General features: G+C 38.1%; 1 protein-coding gene across 2 annotated transcripts in view; it reads left to right on the forward strand.

Moving 5' to 3' along the window:
• The window catches only part of NLK (nemo like kinase), a 159,731-nt gene that overhangs the window by 119,003 nt on the left and 25,974 nt on the right, over positions 1 to 14,754 (forward strand). For both annotated transcript variants that reach the window (XM_008010765.3, XM_008010766.3), the window contains exons 4-6: positions 6,393 to 6,499; positions 8,796 to 8,881; positions 13,704 to 13,913. In XM_008010765.3, the coding sequence (XP_008008956.1) occupies positions 6,393 to 6,499; positions 8,796 to 8,881; positions 13,704 to 13,913 (403 nt within the window). The remainder of the gene's footprint in view (positions 1 to 6,392; positions 6,500 to 8,795; positions 8,882 to 13,703; positions 13,914 to 14,754) is intronic.

Below are 14,754 nucleotides of genomic sequence, written 5' to 3' on the forward strand. Positions count from 1 at the left end.
CTCAGTGGCTCACACCTGTAATCCCAGCACTTTGGGATACCGAGGTGGGCAGATCACTTGAGGTCAGGAGTTAAAAACCAGCCTGGCCAACATGGCAAACCCCATCTCTACTAAAAATACAGAAATTAGTCGGGCACAGTGGTGTGCACTTCTAATGCTAGGTACTGGGGAGGCTGAGGCACGAGGATCGCTTGAACCTGGGACATGGAGGCTGCAGAATTCTGAGCCGAGATCACGGCACTCCACTCCAGCCTGGGTGACAGAGCAAGACTCCATCTCAAAAAATAAAATAGTAAAAAGTAAAATTAGAAATAGCTTTTTAACAATGATCACTTGGTTAAATGAATTATAATATATCCACATGTTAGAACACTATGCAGTCATTAAAATTCTGCATTATTAGACCATTGAATGCGATAAGCAAGGGATTCCTTTGCTTGTTTTGTGTCTAGATCCTTACATTTTATTAAAAGAATAGGCAACAGAGAAGTTAAAAAGTCATTAAAAAGTCAGGAAACAACAAATGCTGGAGAGGATGTGGAGAAATAGGAATGCTTTTACACTGTTGGTGGGAGTATAAATTAGTTCAACCATTATGGAAGACAGTGTGGTGGATTCCTCAAGGATCTAGTACTAGAAATACCATTTGACCCAGCAATCCCATTACTGGTTATATACCCAAAGGATTATAAATCATGCTGCTATAAAGGCATATGCACACGTATGTTTATTGTGGCACTATTCACAATAGCAAAAGACTTGGAACCAACCCAAATGTCCATCAATGATAGACTGGGTTAAGAAAATGTGGCACATATACACCACGGAATACTATGCAGCCATAAAAAAGGATGAGTTCATGTCCTTTGCAGGGACATGGATGAAACTGGAAACCATCATTCTCAGGAAACTGTCACAAGGACAGAAAACCAAACACAGCATATTCTCACTCATAGGTGGGAATTGAACAATGAGAACACTTGGACACAGGGCAGGGAACATCACACCCCAGGGCCTGTCAGGGGGTGGGGGGCTGGGGGTGGGATAGCATTAGAAGAAATACGTAATGTAAATGATGATTTGATAGGTGCAGCAAACCAACATGGCTCATGTATATGTAACCTACACATTGTGCACACGTACCCTAGAACTTAAAGTATTAAAAGAACAATGTATATAATACCAGTTTTATTTTAAATATACATGCATGTACTCATGCACATTATTTTCATCAAAATGTTATAGTTCACCCAAAGAGGTAGAATTCTGGATATTTTTAATATTCTTGCTTTTTAAATATATTTTACATTTTCTACAATGAAGTTTAAGAAAACTATTATGGAAATTTTCAAAATATATAAAAATATGTACAAAATATGCAAAAATATATACAAAAATATAAGAGGTAGTAGTATGTAAGTATATGACTTATGTACCTCATGCTCAGCTTTAACAATATTTAATCATTTTGCCAATCTCATTTCCTCTATTCCTTTTTATTGAAGGGAAGGGAAAGGAGGGCTGGAGTATTTTAAAGTAGATAACCAAACATCACATTATCCCACCTATAAATACTTAAATGTGAATTTCTAACAGATAAGTATCTTGAAAACCCATTATGCCATTATCACACCTAATAAAATTAGCTAATTCTGTTCTCTGATTGCCTCAAGAGTCACTTTTTGAATAAGGATCTAAACAAAGTTCACATGTATGTATGGTTATTATGTCTCTTGAGTCTCTTATCCCAAACATTTCTGCCTGCCCTTCACCCCGTAACACACATTTTTTTTTTGTGACCATGGGAGGGGGATGGTCATTGATTTGTTAGATAATTTTTTCCTGAAGAGTGGTCCACATTGTGTGTTTAGCAGATTGCTTCTTCTTAATGTCTTGTTTTTTAATTCCACATATTTCTAGTTAACTGGTCATTAGAGCTAGATGAGTGATTACATTCAAATTAAGTTTTTTGGGGCATGAATACTTCTAGATAGTGTTGTGCATATCACAAACATAATATTCTTGTTCCACATTAGATTATGCTAAGATTGAGTGGTGGATTGAAGTGATGTCAGTCTCACACTCATCCTTTTCAAGTGATTTTACCAGCCATTGATGGTGCCTAGCTCCAGAGATTGCAAAACTGTGATTTTTTTCCTAATTCTATAATTGTTTCTGCATTTATTAGTTGAAATTATTCTATAAAGAACGCAATGAACATTTAGTATATTTTGTGATAGTTGTGGGGGTTTTTGTTTTTTTTTGAGACAGGGTCTCACTCTGTTACCCAGGCTGGAGTGCAGTGGCAAGATCAGGGCTCACTGCAACCCCTGCCTTCCGGGCTCAAGTGATCCTCCCACCTCAGCCTGCTGAGTAGCTGGGACTACAGGCACCAGCCACAATGCTCATCTATTTCTTAAAAAAAAATTTTTTTTTTGAAGACAAAGTCTTGCTCTGTCACCCAGGCTGGAGTGCAGTGGCACGATCTCAGCTCACTGCAACCTCTGCCTCCTGTGTTAAAGTGGTTCTCCTGCCTCAGCCTCCAAGTAACTGGGACTATAGGTACCCGCCACCACATCAAGCTAGTTTTTGTATTTTTAGTAGAGACACGGTTTCACCATGTTGGCCAGGCTGGTCTCAAACTCCTGACTTCAAGTGATCCACTTGCCTCAGTCTCCCAAAGTGCTGGGATTACAGGCGTGAGCCACCGCACCTGACCTATTTCTTAAATTTTTTATAGAGATGGGATTTCTCCATGTTGCCCAGGCTAGTCTCGAGCTCCTGGGCTCAAGCAGTCTGCCCTCCTGGGCTTGCCAAAGTGCTGGGGTTACAGGCATGAGCCACCCACCTGGCCTACTTTATTAGAGTTTTTAAAAATGTTACTTTAAAAAAAAGAATAAGAAAAGAAGATAAATCCAAAATTGCATAGAACCATTGAAGCAATGTTAGACATGATCAGATCTAAAAGCTTCTACTATGTAACCATAGACAGGTTGTCTTCTGTTAATGTCAGTTTCTTTATCTAAATTTAGGGTACCACTACATACCTTGTAGAGTAACTGTGAAAATTAGATGAGATTATATATTTAAAATACTTAGTAGAGTACCTAGTACCTAACAGGTACTCAATATACATTAATTCATCAAATATTTATAGGGACCTGCTATGTGCAGACACTATTCGAAGAGTTTGGGATAGATTTGTGAACAAAGCAGACAAAAACCCTTGCCTTCATGGTGCAGGCTTGGCAATACAGACAGAATAAACATAAGGAAATTATAGGATAATAACTACTAAAGGAAGAAGAAAAAGTAAAGCTGTGCAAGGGGATAGCAAGTAGAGAGGGAGTACAGGTTGTTACACAAACCTAGATGGTCTAGCCTATTACACACCTAAGCTGTGTGGTATAACCTATGGCTCCTAGGCTACAAACCTGTACAAGTGTACAACCTGTTACCGTACTGAATACTGTAGGCAGTTTTAACACAATAAGTATTTATATATCTAAACGCATCTGAACATAGAAAAGGTACAGTGAAAATATGATGTAAAAGATAAAAATGGTGCACCTGTATAGGACACTTAACTGGAAATTGCTTGGGTGTGTCAGTGAGTGGTGAGTGAATCTGAAAGCCTAAAACATTACTGTGCATTACTATAGGCTTTATAAACTCTGTGCTCTTAAACTACACTAAGTTTATTTTTTTCCTTCTCCCCCCCCAAGTTTCTTTTTTAATGTTTCTTTAATATAAATTAACCCTAGCTTACTGTAACTTTTTTACTTTCTAAACTTTTTAATTTTGTTAAATATTTTACTCTTTTGTATTAACACTTAGCTTAAAACACAGGGACATTGTACAGCTATATAAAAATATTTTTTTCTTTTTATTTATTTATTTTTCTCACTCTGTTGCCTAGGCTGGATTGCGTGGTGCAGTCATGGCTCACTGCAACCTTGACCTCCCAGGGTCAGGTAATCCTTCCACATCAATGTCCTCAGTAACTGCTGGGACTACAGGTGCAAGCCACCACACCTGGCTAAATTTTTTGTAGAGTTGAGGTCTGAGTTGCTTTTTCACTTTTTAAAATAAGACACAAACATATACATTAGCCTAAGCCTACACAGGGTTAGTCACCAAGACACCCCTAGGCAATACAATAGGACTTTTCAGCACCGTTACAATCTATGGGACCACCTTTATACATGTGGTCTATCATCAACCAAACATCATTATACAACGCCTGACTGTAGTGTCAGAGTGGTTGAGGTAGGCCTCATTTGAAAGATAAAATTGGAGCAAAACCACAAAGGACGTGAAAGAGTTAACCAAATAGATGTCAGGAAGTACAGTCTGTGAAGAGGGAATAGCTAAGGCCTAAGGTTGGAGTGTGTCTAGTATGGTCAGAGAATATCCAGGAAGAAAACAATAGAAGAGGTCAGAGAAGTAAGAAAGCCAAATGATTTATGGCCTGTGAGACCCTTTTAAAGACTGGCGTTTGCTCTTAAATGAAATGGAAAGCTTTTGCAGAAAAATGACATAATTTGGCTTTCATCCTACAAGATCATTCTGTGAAATGCATCCAGTTTTGGATGAATTGATGGATGGAAAGAGCAATAGATAGATGTGTGACAAAGCAAATATAGCAAAATATGCAGTGTAGATTCTAGGTGGTAAGTGTGTATATGGGTCATCTCTGTGTAATTTTTTGTGCGTTTGAAAATTTTTTAAGAAAAATAGTTTGAATAAAAACATTAAAAACTGTAACCCTGATGTCATTATTTAACTCTTCATCATTTTGTAGAATAATTTTAACATGTCACTGAAAACTGTCCTATAAGTGAATCCTACATGCCAAATATCATTTTCTCATTAACTTTCATTACGAAGTAGAATATATTTCTTTGGAAAGAATCTGGATGATAAAACCTAAGACTAAAATATCTTAGAATGTCTAATAAAGCCTTAAAAATTATATTTTCTATATAATAAAGTAAATTTCAGTATATAGGCAAAATAAAAAATATAATAGTAAAAAAAATTATCCTGGCTGCTGTGTTTTAGAAATATAGCAGTCTTGGGCCAGAGTAGTAGCAGTGGATATAAGAAGTGGCATTAATTCTGGCTAAATTTTGAAGGATTTTCTGAAAATTGGAGGTATAGTGAAAGAGAAAGGGCGAGTCAAGGATAACTCCTTGATGTGGTTTGTGGTGCAAGCAACTAAGAAAGATTTGGACAGTTTTGGACTTGTTAGTTTGAAATGTCAATTAGGTATCCAGGGGAAATAATAGTTTGATATACAAGTCTGCACTTAAGGAAAGAAGATTAACAAGAGAAAGAAATTTAGGAGTCATCAGCATGGATATTATTTGAAGACATGGGACTGGATCCAAGTATCCATGAGTATGGATAGGGAAGAGGACTGAGGACCAGCAGCCATGGGGCATTTCAACGTACAGTGGTTGAAGAAAAAAGGAGACTAAAGCAATTTGGAAAAAATATCTCGAGGAGGAGGGAGTTTTCAATTGCTTTTGTCAAAGGCTATTATCATTTCTCCTCCCTGTTCCCAAGTTATCCCCTTTCCTACTTGTTTTTGCTAAAACATTAAATTAGAAATTGCCTTAAGAAAACTTAATACTTTATAAGATTTACCATACTTTTGCTTCTCTAATGTATCTAACACTCATGTGCTTCACAAGAGTCTTGGATTCCATATCTCCATGGCTCTCCAGGCTCCAGCCTTTAATCATCTGCCGTGTGTCCATTGAGCAAAACCCTAGACATACAACAGAGTATAGGAAGCTTGAAATCTACTGGTGGTAGTGGGGAGGGGTGTTTCATAAATACATACAAAGTTAAATAATAAAAGAACTAAATTACTAAGATTGTGGAGAGACTTAACTAATTACTTTACATGTGTTTAGGAATACCATATTTTATAATGAAACAAGCCACGGCCCTTGGATAGGTCGTGATCTTTTCCATTGGTGTCATGGTGGCCTAAGATGAGATCACCAATCCCCATTTGTTTGGATTCAGAGGACATTCCTGTAACATGTCTAAGTAGAACTCAAGACTGTTTGGTTGTCATACTTTTCCTGGCCTGGCTGTTATTTAAAATGTTTACCTTTGGTTTTGTCTTTTATAATGCTGATTATAAGGAAATCATTTGGTCATTTACTCCTGCTGACTTTTAAACGTGTAAGTTCTTTTGATTTTAGTAGTGTTTTATCTTGTGAGGGCTGGAATTCTCACCTATGTCATGCTGTCTAGAAGCTTTCTTTGCCCATTTTTCCAGCCTTGAGAATGGAAGTTATTTTTTGGATCTGGTCACCACTTTGAGGGGGTAGGGGACTGAATTCGTTGAACTCTCCTTAACTTAAAACTTCAAGATATGTTGTCACAGAATTGATGCAGAGTGACCTACATAAAATTATCGTCTCTCCTCAACCACTCAGCTCAGATCATGTCAAAGTTTTTCTTTATCAGATTTTGCGAGGTAAGATTTCTTTATGAAGAAAAAGGTGCTGTCACACTGTAAATGAAATGTTTTGCTTCTCATTTAGACTTTAATCTGACCTTCCAAGGTTTTCTTCTTCTCTAAAGACTTTTTTCTTTTGACAAAGCATATTTTATAATTTCTATATTTAATGTTAATGAAGAAGCTTTTTAGGGTTGCCAAATATTTCTTGTTTTCAGTAATGAAAGAGAAAGCCCTGTCAAATTCATTAGGCAGTTGAGTGGGCTAATCTAGGTGAATAAGCAGGATGGTTTGTCACAAGTTCACAAAACAGCCTTTAGTTTTCAACGGAATAGGAATATATGTCATCAGACGACTCAGGTGAAAAGTGACTGTATCCCCTATGGATGACGTCCATCCTGCAAGCCAACAGTAGGTGGGCCTGTCTGAGTATTGGCTGGCATACCTGAAGCCAACTCCAGAGAAACAAAATGACCCTTAAAACCAAAGTAGATTGGGAAGATCAATAAACAGAGCCAGCTAAATAACTCTAGACTGGCTCATTAAAGAGCACGTACTTGACTGAGAAAGGATTTGGGCCAACATTATTGACACTTCTGGCCATCAAGTATGTCCATGAGAATTTTGCCGTTACAAGTAGAGAATTGCTTAAACCTAAAACAGCTTTCTTACCTAGTAAGTAAAATACTTCCCCCCACACCCGCCCCAGAATTCATAGAATTAAGAGATTCTTTATAGCGAATGAAAAATAAATGCCAAAAGGATGAAAATACATAAGCTTTTTTTTTTTTTTTTTCCCCAGACAGAGTCTCACTGTGTCGCCCAGGCTGGAGTGCAGTGGCACGATCTCGGCTCACTGCAAGCTTTGCCTCCCAGGTTCACGCCATTCTTCTGCCTCAGCCTCCCAAGTAGCTGGGACTACAGACGCCTGCCACCATGCCCAGCTAGTTTTTTTGTATTTTCAGTAGAGATGGGGTTTCACCATATTAGCCAGGATCGTCTTGATCTCCTGAGCTCGTGATCCGCCTGCCTTAGCCTCCCAAAGGGCTGGGATTACAGACGTGAGCCACTGCACCTGGCCACATAAGCAATATTAAAACTAAAAAGCTCACCTCCAGGCCAGGCATGGTGATTCTTACCTGTAATCACAGCACTTTGGGATGCTGAGGCAGGCAGATCATCTGAGGTCAGAAATTCAAGACCAGCCTGCCCAACATGGCAAAACTACACTCTACTTTAAACAAATACAAAACTTAGCCGGGCATGGTGGCGCTCGCCTGTAGTCTCAGCTAGTTGGGAGGCTGAGGCAGGAGAATCAAGTGAACCTGGGAGATGGAGGCTGCAGTGAGCCGAGTTCGTGTCACTGCACTCCAGCCTGAGCGACACAGTGAGACTCCGTCTCAAAAAAACTAAAAATGTTCACCTCCAATAGATTTGTTCATATTCTGTGGTAGGGGAAAATGGGGAAGATATTGGCTCTTTTTGTACTTGTGAAAAATGTGATTTGCTACATTTTATCCAAAAAAGACTGAACCCATTAGCCAGATATGGTGGTACATGCCCATAGTTCCCGCTTCTCAGGAGCCTGAGGTGGGAGCATGGCTTGAGCCAGGAAAGTTGAGGTTTCAGTGAGCTGTGATCATACCACCACACTCCTGCCTAGGTTACAGAGTAAGACCCTGTCTCAAATAAAAAAAAAAAAGAAAGAAAAGAAAAGGAAAAACGCACACAAAAAGGACTCAACGTTGAGGCTGGGACCTTTAGCAGTACTGAATGAAGGCACTGGTCTTCTAAGATGTCAGAAATATTTTTAAAGTGGTTCATTACCCTCTTGATTCTGAGTGGTAAAGAATACTACTGACAGTGTGGGCAAGTTCCTGAATTTTGTCTTACCAGTGAAACACTTGTCCTGGGAAAGGCTCCATGTGGGTTAATGGAAACTGTTTTGTTGGAGAAGGCTCCGAGTTGCAGGTTAAGAGTATCAATAACAGCAGTCCAATAGCCACACTGACTAGCAATCTAAGGTTATTAATATGGTCTTAACTCGAGTGCCTAAGAAGCTTATCTGTATTTAAACTTACATAATTGTTGAAATTATAGACATTATCTCTACACTTTGCAAACCTTTGGTGACATTTTTACTGTAGCAAAATTATGGTATTTTGAGGTGAAACTAGCTTTTAATAATGTTCGTTATGCAGTTATTTAGGGAACAATTTTAAATCCTCTACTGTTTTCTTCCAAGGTTTTTAAAAAATTATTGGTTGAGTAAAAGGAATTAAATATCTGCAATTAAATCTGTTTGTTATTTCAGGTTTGAAATATCTCCATTCAGCTGGCATTTTACATCGAGACATTAAGCCAGGGAATCTCCTTGTGAACAGCAACTGTGTTCTAAAGGTAGCTTTTCAGTTTATTTAAATACTTGGGAAAAATCAGAATGTCAAGGCAGGTTAAAGAACAACATATTTTTGTGAAAGAAATAAGTTCATTTCCATTACTTTACCAAAAGTTAACCCAGTTTTCTCCATATCACTACTCATAGCCATAGTAATAATTTGTAGTCCTGCCTCATGTTCTTTTCATGATAGTTTGCCTATGTTTTAGAAACACTGAAATTGGAATTACAGGGTAGCTAGAAAGAATAGAGAAGGTGACTCCTTTACAGATTGTTCCATTATTAAAAGAAGCACATATCAGAAGAAATATTAGAACAGCAAGCATCTGTTTATATAAGAGAATGAAGTGTGACTTTTAGGAAGACCATCTACATTTTTACACAGCTAACGTTTCTATATGCTGTTTGACCAAGGTAGCAAAGTCAGAAGTAGAAACATATTTAAAAGTGATAGTGCTGGCCAGACACGGTGGCTCATGCCTTATAATTCCAGTATTTTGGGAGGCTGAGGCGGGCAGATTGCTTGAGCCCGGCAGTTCAAGACCAGCCTAGGCAAACAAAACCCCATCTCAATAAAAAATACAAAAATTAGCCAGGTATAGTCGTGCATGCCTGTAGTCCCAGCTACTCAGAAGGTTGAGACAGGAGGATCGCCTGAGCCCAGAGCATCAAGGCTGCAGTGAATTGTGATCACACCACTGCACTCCAGCCTAGGTGACAGAGTGAGACCCTGTCTCCAAAAAAAAAAAAAGAAGTGAAAATGCCAAACCAGAAAAGGGTAATAGGCACCTATTCGATGTATTTCCATAATGTATAGTAGCCAATTCTTAATTATTCCTCTGGAGAGGAATTGGTTACAGAATTATATTTAGTAGTTCCAAAATTTCAAGTCATCAGTTTCAGTTTTACTTCTCTTCCCTAGTACAGCCATTGTCTTTCATTTAAAAAGGGGCTTGCAAATAGCAAAGTCCACATATTTGTATTTCCCTACCTCTAATACAGATGTGTATTGGCAGAACTCTTGAATAGAGAGAGGTCCACTATATTTTTCCTCATAATAGAAATTGGAAATAAGGGCCTTTAACTGCTGTATTTGAGAAGAAAAATAAGTTTTTAAAATGTTACCCACTTTAAAAATAATCAAGACTATCATTATTACTTAGGTTGCTGGCGGTTAAACTAAGTAATAAAACCAAATGTATAAATAAAGTTCATTTTTTATTTTAAATGATATCTCTGAACTGTAGGTCAGTTCTCTTGAAAAGCTGGTGGATGATACTGCTTATGAATGAAATTTCTCCCTTCGTTATAGCCTTGAAGAGCCTTCACCCTTATTTTAGCTCTAGAAAGACGAAAACCTATTTTTCATATTTTCCCTAAAAATAGCTGATGTTGTAATTCAGTCTTTTGTTTCCTCAGAGAAGTTAATTGCCCCCAAAATCTAAAGTATTTCTTCTATAGGTTATTGAGTTTTTCCTGCCACCTTTTCACTTTTTAAAGAGAACTTGCAACTTATCCCCATAATTGTTTTTATTTTTTAAAAAAATTTTAAACCTTAAAGTTAGAAATTTTTTTGTCCTATTCATACCTAATCAATCTTATGACCGTTTAAGCCAGTTTCTTCTTCTTTTGGTTTTTGATTGGAAGACTTCACACAGGATTTTGTGCAGGACCTGTCATGTTTGATGCCATTAACTGCTTGAAGTTCATTTTCCAAATTGTCTGTTATGGTTTTATAACGTCGGACCGTATGAATGGGCAACTAAAGGAAAATGCCATTCATGAATACACAACACACAAATCAGAACAAACAAATTTTACTCCACTCCTTTGACTCATCTTACGGGCCTACTTTTAAAAAGCCAGAATAGAGTGCTAGACTACAGATGCTAGTTCTTTCTTCTCAAACATACAAATTCATTGAAGATCATTATAACAAAATCGTTTTTAAAAATCGGTATCCTTCCATATTGTGAATGTGTTTTGTTTCCTATTAAGCCCAAGATGGATAATTTTGCTGGAATTTTTTTAGTTATCTGATCATGTTAGCTTCCTATTTTGGACTCAGGTTGTCTTCCAGATAAGTTACTAAAAATGACAAATCATACTGATGTTTTTAATAAGGGATTTGCTTTATAACAGAAGTCATTTTTTGTTGGATGGGTGGTTGGTTGGTTTTTTTCATATATGAGAAAAAATTGTGTTCTTTCCTTTTGTCGGTTTAGTTTTTTAAAATACCCTCAAGAGTCATGGCCAAGTAATAGAGTTTTAAAAATATTATATGTTATTTTGGCTGGGTGCAGTGGCTCACGCCTATAATCCCAACACTGGAAGGCCGAGGTGGGCGGATTACTTGAGGCCAGGAATTTGAGACAAGCCTGGCCAACATGGCAAAAACCTGTCTCTACTAAAAATATAAAAATTAGCCAGGCGTGGTGGCGCGTGCCTCTAGTCCCAGCTGCTCAGGAGGCTGAGGCACGAGAATCGCTTGAACCTGAGAGGCAGAGGTTGCAGTGAGCCAAGATCGTGTCAGTGCACTTCAGTCTGGATGACAGAGTGAGACTGTCTCAAAAAAAAAAACATATATATATATATATATGTTGTTTAAACATATTTGATGAACTTGGGCTTTTGTTGTTATGTTATATGGTTTATCTGTATAGTATGGAAAATTTTCCTGCATTCTTAAGTTGTTAAGATGGTGGCTTCATACTGACTCATTCCTACATACACATCTGAATTCATTTGATGTAACCAGACATAGTAGATTCAAATCAGAAAGAGGGGATTGCCAAAAATTGGGGAGTAAATTTTGTTTTCTTTAGAACGGAGTTTTCAGATTTTCTTTTTAAGCTGCCAGAACTCTTTTTCAAATAAAATCTTATATGGGGACTTCAATTTAGAAAACAGATTTAAAATCGTATTTTATCACTTGCAATATTGTGACTTGTAAAGTTAATCAGTGAGAACACTGGAGTTTAGATGGTCATTACTATCTGATCTCATCCTCAGTGCTCCTAGTTGTTGTGTTTTGATTGCCCCATATCAAGAAAATTTTAATTCCTAAAGATAAGCAGTAGTTGCTGGTGGTGGCACTGCTGCTGTTTATTAATAGCTCACCTTGTAACCCTCAGCATACTTTTCAGTTGAGCAGAAATAGCAAGAAAAGATTTATTTCTAAGTTTGTATAGAAGTTAACCAGTCTTTATTACTTATTACTGTATCTCCAGATTCTAACATACCATCTGTAATATAACAAGTACTAACTTATTTATGGCATGAAGAAATGAATGAACCCAGTAGCATTAGTATTCTACAGTGTACTATGTTTTAACGTATTTATACATTTGAGTGTGAATTTGTATTTTAAATAGATAAGTACATGTGAAGTTTGGATATAATATTTATGGAATGCCTAAAGTCAGAACTAGATTCCACTGGAGTCAGTTTGAAACCCATTGCTTTAAAGAAATTTATATATATTTCATAAAGACGACAGGCATAGTCCCCGCTAAGGAGCCTTCAAGATACACCCCTTTGTCTTATGATATCTTTGTCTATAAACTAGTCTTGAAAGTAGTTGGTTTTGTCGTGGTTTTTAAATTTTTTTTAAAGATAGGGTCTCAATCTCACTCTGTCTCCCAGGCTGGAGTGTGGTGGCACAGTAATAGCTCACTGTAGTCTCAAACTCCTGGGCTCATGCAGTCCTCCCACCTCAGCCTCCAGAATAGCTGGGACTACAAGTGCACACCACCACGCCCAGCTATTTTTTTTTTTTTAATTGTTTTGTAGAGTTGAGATCTTGCTATGTTGTCCAGCCTGGTCTTAAACTCCTGATCTCTCAAGCAGTCTTCTCACCTCAGCCTCCCAATCCCTGGGGTTACAGGCATGAGCCACTGTGCCTGGCCAACAGTTGGTCTCTAAATCAAACCTAGAAGTATGCAATTGGCCAGGTGCAGTAGCTCACGCATGTAATCCCAGCACTTTTGGGAGGCTGAGGCAAGCAGATTGCTTGAACTCAGGAGTTCAGGACCAGCCTGGACAACATGGCAAAACCTCATCCCTACAAAAAAAAAAAAAAAACCACAAAAATTAGCCGGGCGTGGTAGCATATGCCTGTAGTCCCAGCTACTCAGGAGGCTGAGGTGGGAGGAGCCTCAGATTGATCACGCCACTGCACTCCAGCCAGTGAGACAGAGTGAGACCCTGTCTAAAAATAAATAAAGTCGTTTATGTTCACCTAGTTTTTTTGCTTTGATTATCAACTGAAAACAGACATGTTTTTATTAATAAATATGAGAAGAATATTTTTAAGAAAATGATGTAAGTTTGAGATTTTTTTCCTCTCTAACCAAATAAAACCAGATTGTATATTGACATAAATATACTATACCTGTATCATTAAAAGTGTTTCAGAGTGGCTGGGTGCGGTGGCTCACGCCTGTAATCCCAGCACTTTGGGAGACCAAGGCAGGTGGATCACCTGAGATCAAGAGTTTGAGACCAGCCTGGCCAATATGGTTAAACCCCTTCTCTACTAAATATACAAAAAAAAAAAAAAAAAAAAAAATAGCCAGGCGTGGTGGCGGGCACCTGTAGTCCCAGCTATTTGGGAGGCTGAGGCAGGAGAATCCCTCAAACCCGGGAAGCGGAGGTTGCAGTGAGCTGAGATTGTGCCACTGCCCTCCAGCCTGGGTGACAGAGTGAGACTCCGTCTCAGAAAAAAAAGTTTCAAAGTTCAGTGCCCTATCAAGGTTTTGATGTTTTGTTTTACTCTTTCATTTGTGTTTGCTTGACAATGTTTTGACTGCCTTTTCTGTTTAGATTTGTGATTTTGGATTGGCCAGAGTGGAAGAATTAGATGAATCCCGTCATATGACTCAGGAAGTTGTTACTCAGTATTACCGGGCTCCGGAAATCCTGATGGGCAGCCGTCATTACAGCAATGCTATTGACATCTGGTCTGTGGGATGTATCTTTGCAGAACTACTAGGACGAAGAATATTGTTTCAGGCACAGAGTCCCATTCAGCAGGTATGATTTCAATTTAAGGCTTTAGTTTCAATTCTATTACAGATTTGAAGGAAAAATCCATCCTGCACATGTGTCTTGGGCTTATTCATTATACTGTCTAATTTGCTTTTAGGAAATTCAGGTTCACTTAAAATTTAGAAAGTTATAAAGTTGAAGATTACAAAGAGATTCATTTTGTAACTTATGAGCCTTTAGAGTGTGTATTGACTTTATTTATTTATTATAATTATTATTTTTTTATTTATTTATTTTTTTGAGACAGAGTTTTGCTCTTGTGGCCCAGGCTGGAGTGCAGTGGTGCCATCTTGGCTCACTGCAACCTCCACCTGCCAGGGTCAAGCGATTCTCCTGCCTCAGCCTCCCAAGTAGCTGAGATTACAGGCGCGCTCCACCACACCTGGCTAGTTTTTGTATTTTTAGTAGAGACAGGATTTTGCCGTGTTGGCCAGGCTGGTCTCAAACTCCTGACCTCAGGTGATCCACCTGCCTCAGCCTCCCAAAGTGCTGGGATTACAAGCATGAGCCACCGCACCCGGCCTGTTGACATTATTATATGCACTGATGCATAGCCGCGAGCTCTGCTGTGACAATTTGCACAGGCATAATCTTCAGTTGTTAGAAGGCCTCTTTTCCTTCTAAGTGAATGACTCTGACTTGAAAATGTATTGGTGACTTAATGTACTTACACTTTGTGCTTAGAATGTAAATTTTTATTGTGTTGATTTCTTGAAATCTGAACATTTAGGAAAATTTCTAACTTTTATTATTGGACTAAAATATCTAAATATGGCAGAGAACATCAGGAGAGGATTAAAATATAATCTCAGAGAATCCTTTAGAA

The sequence above is a fragment of the Chlorocebus sabaeus genome, chromosome 16, assembly GCF_047675955.1.
Source record: "Chlorocebus sabaeus isolate Y175 chromosome 16, mChlSab1.0.hap1, whole genome shotgun sequence".
Classification (NCBI taxonomy): domain Eukaryota; kingdom Metazoa; phylum Chordata; class Mammalia; order Primates; family Cercopithecidae; genus Chlorocebus; species Chlorocebus sabaeus.